The 10,112-nt window shown below is 37.6% G+C and overlaps 1 protein-coding gene across 2 annotated transcripts; it reads left to right on the top strand.

The window, feature by feature from the left end:
* Positions 1–545: 545 nt before the first annotated feature.
* On the top strand, positions 546–9,704 carry LOC110894636 (helicase-like transcription factor CHR28). 2 transcript variants are annotated; one of them, XM_022141858.2, is made up of 12 exons: positions 546–747; positions 1,489–1,659; positions 1,753–1,884; positions 2,591–2,952; positions 3,037–3,108; positions 3,211–3,285; positions 4,412–5,300; positions 5,623–5,753; positions 5,888–6,109; positions 7,369–7,869; positions 8,638–8,847; positions 9,333–9,704. In XM_022141858.2, the coding sequence occupies exons 2-12, from the start codon at positions 1,497–1,499 to the stop codon at positions 9,441–9,443; spliced, it is 2,868 nt and encodes a 955-aa protein (XP_021997550.1). In that variant the 5' UTR covers positions 546–747; positions 1,489–1,496; the 3' UTR covers positions 9,444–9,704. The 2 variants fall into 2 exon arrangements, with proteins under 2 accessions (XP_021997550.1, XP_021997551.1); XM_022141859.2 differs by having other exon boundaries at positions 546–776.
* The last annotated feature ends 408 nt before the right edge of the window (positions 9,705–10,112 follow it).

Below are 10,112 nucleotides of genomic sequence, written 5' to 3'. Positions count from 1 at the left end.
TTTATCTTTATACCTATTTTCAGACGCTGTCCTTTATGTTCAAAATTGACGAGTTTTGTCCTTTATGTTTTCAAATCATACACGTTTTGTTCTTTAGGCCTAACCCAGTTAGTTTTTCAGTTAAATTTGGTCATGTGCTTTGTACATAAGGGCATTTTTGTCAATTCAAAAGTCAAAAGACTAGAGTCCAGGTGGTGATGGGTGGAAGAGACCACATTTGGATTGATAAAAATGCCCTAACGTGCAAAGGACATGACAAAATTTAACTGAAAAAACTAACTGAGTTAGGCCTAAAGGACAAAACGTGTATGATTTGAAAACATAAAGGACAAAACTCGTCAATTTTGAACATAAAGGAGAGCGTCTGAAAATGAGTATAAAAATAAAGGACAATCCTTGAAATTCACTCGATATTATATAAAAGATAGTTTGATTATTTTATACGATTTAACTAGAAAATTTAACGACGTTAAATGGTTTTGACCATCATACGTATATACAGACCACATGTGTAGTTAACTCACATGTTAAAGGGTTTAGATCATAATACGGCATGACAAAGATCTCTTCAAGATCACCAACTCAAAAGATCTCCAACCCCTTTTAGAATCTTCATTTCATGAGAAACAAAAATAGGGGGAAAACCGTCAGAACACGCTCTGCAATTAGGGTTTTTAGGGTATTGAAGAATCACACCCATACGAAGCCCTAATTGTCCTCACTTTTGATTCAATCGACAATTACGAGGTATTCTTCCTGCAGACATAACTGTAAATGTATGTATGCACGCTTATTGGTTGCGAAATTGTTATTATTTCATGTTAAACTGTCAACACTTTATCGATTCTCGTACAAAGTGACAATGTATGTGTGTTGTTTTGGTGAATTTGTGTCAGTTTTTTTACCTGATTTAAGAATTATTGCTTACATTTTTTATAAACTTGGGTTCTTGTTGGTTCCAGTTTGGGTTGATTAGCTGCCTGATTTAGGGTTTCTTTTGGTCTGTTTTCTGATGCAAAACTTGATTTTTGTTGTGTGTGTGTGTGTGTGGGTGGGGGGGGGTACCCTTAAAAAAATTAGTGTAATTTGTAGGCAAAAATCCCGATCGCGCTTCTTAAAAGTTTGGTTAAACCCACCGATCGCCCACCCAGAAAATAAATCCTGGTTCCGCCAATAGTGTTGGACCAATCTTGATGTTCACGGGTACAACGAGGAGTGTATGCGAGTTTTTGAGTTGGTTAGACTTTTATTTGGTTAATAATCGTTTAGTTTGAATTTTAAATAAAGGGTTAGGGTAGATGTGGTTTAATTATTTGGTTTGTTAAATTGGCGTTTGAGTCTAAATGGGATAGGTTTGGTTTGTTATAAATTGGGTCCTTGTAATCGTTTATTTGGTGTGCTTTGGTTTATAACAAAAAAGAGTCGAGTTCGTTCGTTCGTCTCGTGTTTTTGTATTCGTTTGGGGCCTGATTTTTCAATAATTTGTAGTGCCTTCAATGGAGCCTATAGATATTAGCTCAACCGATAGTGAATCAAGTGATTGGGATCTTGAACAATATAAAGCATTGCCTGATTCACCTGTAAGGGATTCTGCTTCTTCAGTTTCCAATTCAAGGGTTCTTCCTACATTTGCATCTTCATCTGGGACAACTTATGCAGGTAATAAGATCTGTATAGTTTATAGTCAGTGTCACAATGCTATAAAACTAGCTTGTTGGTATTAACTCAGATAGGGTTTTATTCGGATTGTAGGTCAACGTGGATCGAGCCAACGGGCTCTTCCTCCTCCAAGAAAGCCTGTTACAAATGGGCACTCGTCTCGGTCTAATCATGATTCCGACGACGAGATTCAGATTCTACCCGGTTCAAGTAGCGGTTTTGCAAGTAAGTACACCAAACCCTCTTCAAAGAATGGTAATTTCAGTGCGACTGGATGTATCACAAGTGTGTGGCGCTCCAATGCGTTTTGATCCTAAAAGCCGATGCGTGATGCGTGAAACACGCATATCACATATGTGAGGCGTTCGTTATTTAAAAATACTAACAAAACGCGTAGACAATGTTTTAACTTGTTGACTTTTAAACACTAATATACATAGTTGTTAATAGTGCCCGCTACGCTCGCTATAGCGAATAGCGTAGTGAAGCAGGAGCTTTCCGCTATAAGGTGTTTGGCGCCTAAAATATTTTTAAAATTTTCTAGTGTATCGCTATTTATAAAATAGCGCCCGCTATTTCATCGCTGTCGCTACATAGCGTATAGGTAGCTTGTCACTGTTTAGCGCTATTCGCTATGCTAATATATAAGATGTTCTCATCATCTTTGGTAAGATTTGTTCAATGGTCTAATTTGTTAAAATACTTAAACCCATTGCTCAATCGACGGTCAGATTTATTTAATCAGATTTGAAAAACTCCTCATTGCAATTGATGGTCTAATTTGTTCAAATATTAGTCAACTGCATAGTGCACAGCCACATCACATCACCATGCCCATCATGCATTATTCGTTTCTAACGCACCCATTTTAGAACCAAGTATATCACTACTATTTTCGGTACATAGTTTGACGATTAGTTATTTCCAACAGATTCTAAACGAGTGCTTCCAACAACCCTTCAGCTACCATCATCTATATCTAGACCAAGTGTTCCAGTAAAAGCTGTAGGCACCAGTCAAATGCGTGAAACCTATGTTAAACCTTATGCAAACGCGTGGCAAAACCGTGGAAAGGCTCATATGGAAGACAGTTTCAGTAGGTTCGGACCGTACGGTAATGATTTGATGAAGGACAACCACCATGGAAGTAGGGTTCTGCCGTCATCAATGAGACCCCACGTGCCCGTTCCAACTTCACAATATGCCGGTCCACCTGATCTTTATCGCCCTTCAGGGGTCGTTGATGAACAAGCGGTTGGTGACGAGAGGCTTATTTATCAAGTAGCATTACAGGTATTCGTTTTCCCATTATCAAAGTATATAAAAGATGACCAAAAAGGACATTCTGATATGTTGTAATATTATTATATATTTCAGGATCTCAATCAACCCTTAACTGAAGCAAATTTACCTGATGGTCTTTTGTCGGTTTCTCTTTTAAGGCACCAGGTTATACATTCATCAAATCATAAAGTTATCTCTTTACTTTTAGTGTACGTGTATATATATATTATTCATTATTCCATTTGCTTTGTGGTTATGTTCTTCTAGAAAATTGCGTTGGCGTGGATGGTCCAAAAGGAAAAGAGCGTGGCTTGTTCCGGTGGAATTTTAGCTGATGACCAGGTTGCTAGCTTGTGCGATGTAAATTAGAGATGACAATTTTGACCCATTTGTACAAAAATGGGTCGATTTAATTTAATATTTGAATGTTTGATGTCGAATGGGTTAAGGCTAAAATATATAACTAAAAGAAATAGTTCAAATGGGTTGAAAGTCATCCGGAATGTATTTACATACATTAAATCTTCTTAATCGCACAAAGAAGTTAGATTATTGTTGTAGCAATATATAGTTTGGTAACTATATATTACACATAAGTAGATAACTATTGTAAAGGTATTGTTTTGTAATCATATTTTACACATTAGGTATTTATAAAATTATAAAAAATAACAAAAAGGTGTTTGCGGGTCGGCCCAAACTAACCCATTTCGGAACGCACTGAATATTTACTTATTTTGACTAGGGATGCGAACGAGCTGAGCCCGAGCTCGACCAGGCACACGCTCGAGCTTGGCTTGGCTCGAGCTTTGTTTTCAAAGCTCAAGCTCGGCTCGTTAGTAGTTTCTCAAGCTCGAGCTCTGCTCATTTATTATCTGTTAATTAATATATTAAATAAAAGTCCATGGCTTTATAAGTGGCATCTTGGGGGTGGGATAAGGCTTAGGGACCTTTAGGTCCTGGGTTCGATTCCCACAAGGGGGTTTTTCCAGATTTATCGGGTTTCATCCAGATTTATTGGCTCAGGCTCGCTCACTGAACAAGCTTATTTTTAGGTTTGGGCTCGGCTTGTAAACAAGTATAAATAAGCTCGGCTTGGCTTGTTTACTAGACAACTTTAAAGAAGGGGTAAATGTTATTAAATATTAATCAAAAGTTAAAAACGAATATTATAGTAAGGCTCGATAAGTCTCGACGAGCTTCAAATGCCAGGCTCGGGCTCGGGCTCGATAAATAAACATGCTTTATTTTAGGGTCAAGCTTGGCTTGGGCTCGATAAGTCTTGGCTCGTTTCGAGCTTTTTCCCGAGCCGATCTTGAGCTTTTTCCACAGCTCACCCATTTCCAATTACAATTATTCGGCAACCATATTTACTAGCATTGTTGATATGCATATATATTTTTATATGTTACAAATCAGAATCCCGCTTAAGACGTATTTTGCTATATTTCCAATTCTCCATCCACAGGGCCTCGGGAAAACTATATCAACGATCGCCCTTATCCAGAATCAAAGATTTGCATCAAAATCTAAAGCAGATTCGTCTTGCAATTCAAAAGTCGAAGCTTTAAATTTAGATGATGACGATGATGATGATGTTAAACCCATAGTAGGTGAAGACGAAAACAAAAACGATGAGTTAAAGTTAAAAGATGAAGCCGGTAGCTCAACACAGAGATTTAGTAACCGAAAGCCCGCAGCAGGATCATTGGTTGTCTGTCCCGCAAGTGTGCTACGACAATGGGCCCGTGAGCTTGAGGAAAAAGTTGCAGAAGAAGCGAAGCTCGAAGTTCTAGTCTATCACGGTGGCAACAGGACCAAAGATCCTGCCGAGCTGGCAAAATACGATGTCGTCCTTACAACATACGCCATTGTGGCAAAAGAAGTCCCGACGAAAGTTTTCGATGACGAAGAGGAAGACGATCAAAAAAACGGGCATCGGTATGGATTGAGTTCGGAATTTGCCGGTAAGAAAAGGAAGGGGGGCGTTACCGGTAAGAAAAAGAAGGGTAAAAAGGGAATTGACGGTTCTGCGTTTGATTGTAGCGGTACGCTTGCAAAGGTGAACTGGTTCAGGGTGATATTAGATGAAGCTCAAACGATTAAAAATAGCCGAACGCAGATGTCGAAATCGTGTTGTGGTCTTAGAGCTAAAAAACGATGGTGCTTATCTGGAACGCCTATACAGAACAATATCGATGAAGTGTTCAGTTATTTCAGATTTCTGAAATGTGATCCGTACGCGAACTATAAATCCTTTTGTAATCAAATAAAGATCCCGATATCGAGAAACTCAATCCAGGGTTATAGGAAACTTCAAGCTGTGTTTAAGGCAATAATGCTTCGTCGAACAAAAGGTACATTTTTTGTGTACCCTTTTCTTGATACTGAATTTCTGTAAATAGTTTAAGAAATATAAATAAATCAATTAAGAGTAATAAATTGCCCTATTCATATATATAACTGAAAACTAATTAGTGTCTGAAGGGAGCGATGATCATATATTCTAGAATAAATCTGTACCTTGTGCATTATTATATGTACACAAATAAAAAAAGTAAGAAATTATATATTTTTGTATCTTTTTGTATATCTTCGAGTGAAGTTCACGGGGTCTCCTATTCTTACTGTCATTCATTTTCATCTGTTCATGCTCTTAATCATTTTTTTTCTTGGCAGGCACTTTGATTGATGGTAAGCCTATTATCAACTTACCTCCTAAAACAATAGAGTTGACCGCGGTTGACTTCTCAACCGAAGAACGAGCTTTCTATGTCAAGCTTGAAGCTGAATCACGCTCACAATTTAAGGTACTTTTTCCTCCAAAAATACATTGTTATGACATCAGATGGAGTTATACGACACTGATTGTATAAGTTTCGTTCTGAATCTCGGTTTATTTGTAATTTATTTAGAATCTGAATCGTTAAGTACTCTTGTGCAGGCGTATGCAGCTGCAGGTACCGTTAATCAGAATTACGCAAATATCCTTTTGATGCTTCTCCGGCTTCGCCAAGCATGTGACCACCCGTTGCTTGTTAAGGGATTTAGCTCTGAATCTGTCAGTAGACTTTCTACAAGAATGGCTAAAACTCTCCCGAAAGATATGCGAGTAAATTTGTTAAATCGCTTGGAAGAAACTCTCAACATATGTTGCTTGTGTAGTGTGAGTTTCTTCGACCCCTAATATTATAATTAGGAATTTTTAGATTGATGTATTGATCACGCCTATAAACTTTATTCGTCTTACTGACAAAATCCACCCATTTTATAGAGTAAATTACAATTTGCGCCCTTGTGGTTTACACTGATCTGCACGTTGAGCCCCTAACTTTTTTTTGGTCTTTTGAGTCCCCATGGTTGCAGATTTTGGTCATCTGAGTCCCTGGATGAACTTTCCGTTTTTTTTTACCACTAGTTGATTGGGGAAATGTCTAAAATGGCCCTCAGCGACTCAAGAGGGCAAGAATCTACAACCATGGGGACTCAGGAGACCAAAAAAAGTTAGGGTCTCAACGTGCAAATTAGTGTAAACCGCAGGGACGCAAACTGTAATTTACTCCATTTTATATTATTTTGATTAAGACAAAAGTTATTAAATTTTCAAAAAGAGTAGAAGTTAAGTGACTTAATCCATAAACTGGTGAAAATTGGTTGTTTTTATTCCAACATTAATTCTTTTTTTTTATATTGTTAGAAAACTATTTTTTATAAAACATACATTTTTATTAGATTTTTTGCAAAGATCATATATTATTCCAACGATAATCTTTTCTCGTTATTGAACTGTAACAATAAGAAATGTAGATATGAAAGTGGTAGTACATTTAGATCTTGGTATGAAAGTAGGGGTGCAAACGAGCCGAGACCGAGCTCGAGCTCGGCTCGTTGATAATTTCTCAAGCTCAAGCTCGAGCTCGGCTCGTTTATAACCTATTAATTAATATATTAAACAAAAAACAATATAAAAATAGACTAGTTTAGGCTCGTGAGCTCGATAAGTGAAGCTCTGGCTCGGCTCCTTTACTAAACATGTTTATTTCTAGTTTCGGGCTCGGCTCGTAAATAAGTTTAAATAAGCTCGGCTCTGCTCGGCTCGTTTACTAGACAACTTTAAATAAGGGGTAAATGTTATTAAATATTAATAAAAACTAATATTACACTAAGCTCAATAAGGCTCGATGAGCCTAGCGAGCTTCACATTCCGGGTCGGGCTTGATAAATAAACGATTATTATTTTAGGCTCGGCTCGGCTTGGGCTTGATAAGGCTCGGCTCGTTTCGAGTTTTTTCTCGTGCCGATCTCGAGCAGCTCGCGAGCCGCATGGCTTGTTTGCACACCTATATGAAACTGATTATTAACAATTGAAAAATCAATTTTATCCAAAACTTTAAAAACAGATTGTTGACTTTGTAATTAATACAGGATCCACCAGAAGATGCAGTGGTTACCCTTTGTGAACATGTATTCTGCTACCAATGTGTATCTGAATACTTAACAGGGGACGATAACACGTGTCCGTCACCAAAATGCAAAAGCGCAATTGGTCCTGACGTCGTATTTAACAAAGCCACATTAACGAATTCCATCTCTGATGATAACGGCTCAAGTTCATCAAGAATTGATGAAAAATCTATTGTTCTTCAGCAAGATTATAGCTCTTCAAAGATTAAAGCTGCAATTGAGACTATTCGGTCCAATTGCAGATCAAAGAGTTCGTATTTACTTGGATCAAATGGTGATGCGTCTTCTAGTTCGGGTGTTGAAGGACCGATTAAAGCGATTGTGTTTTCTCAGTGGACAAGAATGTTGGATCTTTTTGAAATGTCGCTTAAACAGTATTGTATTGAATACCGGAGGCTTGACGGTTCAATGTCGTTAGCTTCAAGGGACCGTGCTGTTAAAGAATTCAACACTGATCCTGAGGTTGACTTTCTATTCTTTGTAGTTGACTAACGTATGATAATTATAAACATTATTAAGACACTAGTTGACATCGGAGCTACAGTAACTTTTTCTATTTTTTTTTATTTTTGAATTCTGCCTTTTTTTACTTTAACCCCTTAACTTTCAGTTTTTGTGCTTACACCCCCTTAACTTTCTAAGGACTTTATGAAATGTCATTTTGACCCCCTCGAGTTTTAAATGCTTATGTGTACATGTCGGGTATAAATTCAAGTTGTTTTACGTTTCGACGTAAATTTTGTCGAGTACGAGTTGGGTCAAATATAATATGTTTGCATTAGACGGTATAAAGTCGAGTTATTTTTACATTTCAACGCCACCGCAACGCGGTACCATCCTTTAACTTAAAAAACACCATTTTCTTACGTTTTGACATAATTTTTTAGGAAATAAGTCGGGTCAAATATAAAACGTTTTCGTGCTTGTTTTCATGTACGTTTTCAGTTGGTTTACGTTTTGACGTGAACTTTGTTCGGAAACGAGTCGGGTCAAATATAATACGTGTTCATTAGACGGTATAAATTCACGTTACTTTACGTTTCGACGCCGCCGCAACGCGTGGGAGAAATTTACTAGTTTCATTAACAAGTTAGTTTTATATTTGACCCGCTGGAGATAAAATTTAACCCTACTCCAAATTAAAGTGACCTGTTTCTTTTGATATGGTGAGCCAAACATACGGGAAATTTAGCGCTTTCGCTTTATAATAAAAAATGAAATGTGTTGCAGGTGACGGTAATGTTGATGTCCCTGAAAGCTGGGAATCTTGGTCTGAACATGGTGGCTGCATGTCATGTGATTCTTCTAGATCTTTGGTGGAATCCAACTACTGAAGATCAAGCCATTGACCGAGCTCATAGAATCGGTCAAACTCGTCCAGTAACAGTATCAAGACTCACCGTTAAGGACACAGTTGAGGACAGAATTCTTGCTCTCCAGGTTTGTACTTCACAGGTTAAACCAATGTTTTCATAGTTCCACCGGTCATTGAAATGGCCGCCTTACTGGTCCACTGGTTGGACCGTTTCTAGAACCAAATGGCTTCATATAGGATCTTAGAAGCGTGTGTGTGTGTGTAAACCAATTTATTAAAAACAAAATATGAAACTACTTTTATTTTTTGGCGAGGATTTGCAGTGTTAACAAAATATGTAGCCTAGAAATAAACAAAATATAGACCCTGAAGTAGTAAATGAGTCGGTAAATGAGATCTTCGAAGGGAAAAATAAATAAAAACTTGTTTAAAAACAATGCGGTCCAACCTGGTTTGCCGGTTCAACCGGTCCGCTCGGTTCAAATAGACTCGACCGGATTAGTTATGTAGCCGATTTTCGGTCCGCGGAGATTTTTACTATTTTGCCATGTCAGCAGTTCATAATTTACCACCTTATCACTTGAATTTTTTTTTTTGGTGGTGAATGCAGGACGAGAAGAGGAAAATGGTTGCTTCTGCATTCGGTGAAGATCAAAGCGGAACATCAACCGCTCGTTTAACGGCTGAAGATCTCAGATATTTGTTTATGGGGGCACATTGAGACCTTTAGTTAGGTGATTAGCTTGGGCATTTTTGTTTAGATTATGTGCAAAGCCCTGTAAATAGTGGTAGTTACTTTTGTTGTTTGTAGGGAAGGCTAGTCTTGACTGTTTAATTTAAAGTAGAGATAACAATGAGTCTACTTTTGGTAATTCTAGTCCTATACCCGATCGTAAAAGTGTGTGCTATACCCGGGTTTAAATTTTTTTAGCAACGAGGTGTTTTTGAATTTTTAGTTTAACATATGTTTTAAATGTATAAATTTAGTGTTTTTGGGTCCATGCTTGATTTGATTTGGTGGTTACAGATGTTTACTAGAATCGATCAAACATGGTCAATCTCGGCTAATATCGGATCTAGTAGGTTAACTCGGGTTGAGTTTGACTTAACAAACATAAACCATAATTTCTACGCAATGAATATCATTTGCACATGTGATTTATCCCCTTTTTTTCTTTGGAAAGAGATGTTATTGTTAATCATATAAAGTTGGTTAACCCGAATGGGGCCGAGACAAGGAAATGGTGGATACTCCTGGAATTGGGTTAGACAACTCGAATCGGATATTGAGCTGAAGGAATGGCAGGAATGTCAAGTTGTCATCAACATGGTGAGATTGTCAAATGAAAAAGATACATGGTTATGAGATGTTGACAGATAGAAGGGGTTC

Source organism: Helianthus annuus, chromosome 12, assembly GCF_002127325.2.
Source record: "Helianthus annuus cultivar XRQ/B chromosome 12, HanXRQr2.0-SUNRISE, whole genome shotgun sequence".
NCBI lineage: Eukaryota > Viridiplantae > Streptophyta > Magnoliopsida > Asterales > Asteraceae > Helianthus > Helianthus annuus.
This window is presented reverse-complemented; position numbering and strand designations above follow the sequence as displayed.

Coding starts and splice junctions, on each gene's coding strand:
- LOC110894636 (XM_022141858.2), top strand. CDS start 1,497: ATGGAGCCTATAGATATTAGCTCAACCGATAGTGAATCAAGTGATTGG. Junction 2,953..3,036: donor TTTATCAAGTAGCATTACAG/GTATTCGTTTTC, acceptor TATATATTTCAG/GATCTCAATCAACCCTTAAC. Junction 5,754..5,887: donor AATCACGCTCACAATTTAAG/GTACTTTTTCCT, acceptor ACTCTTGTGCAG/GCGTATGCAGCTGCAGGTAC.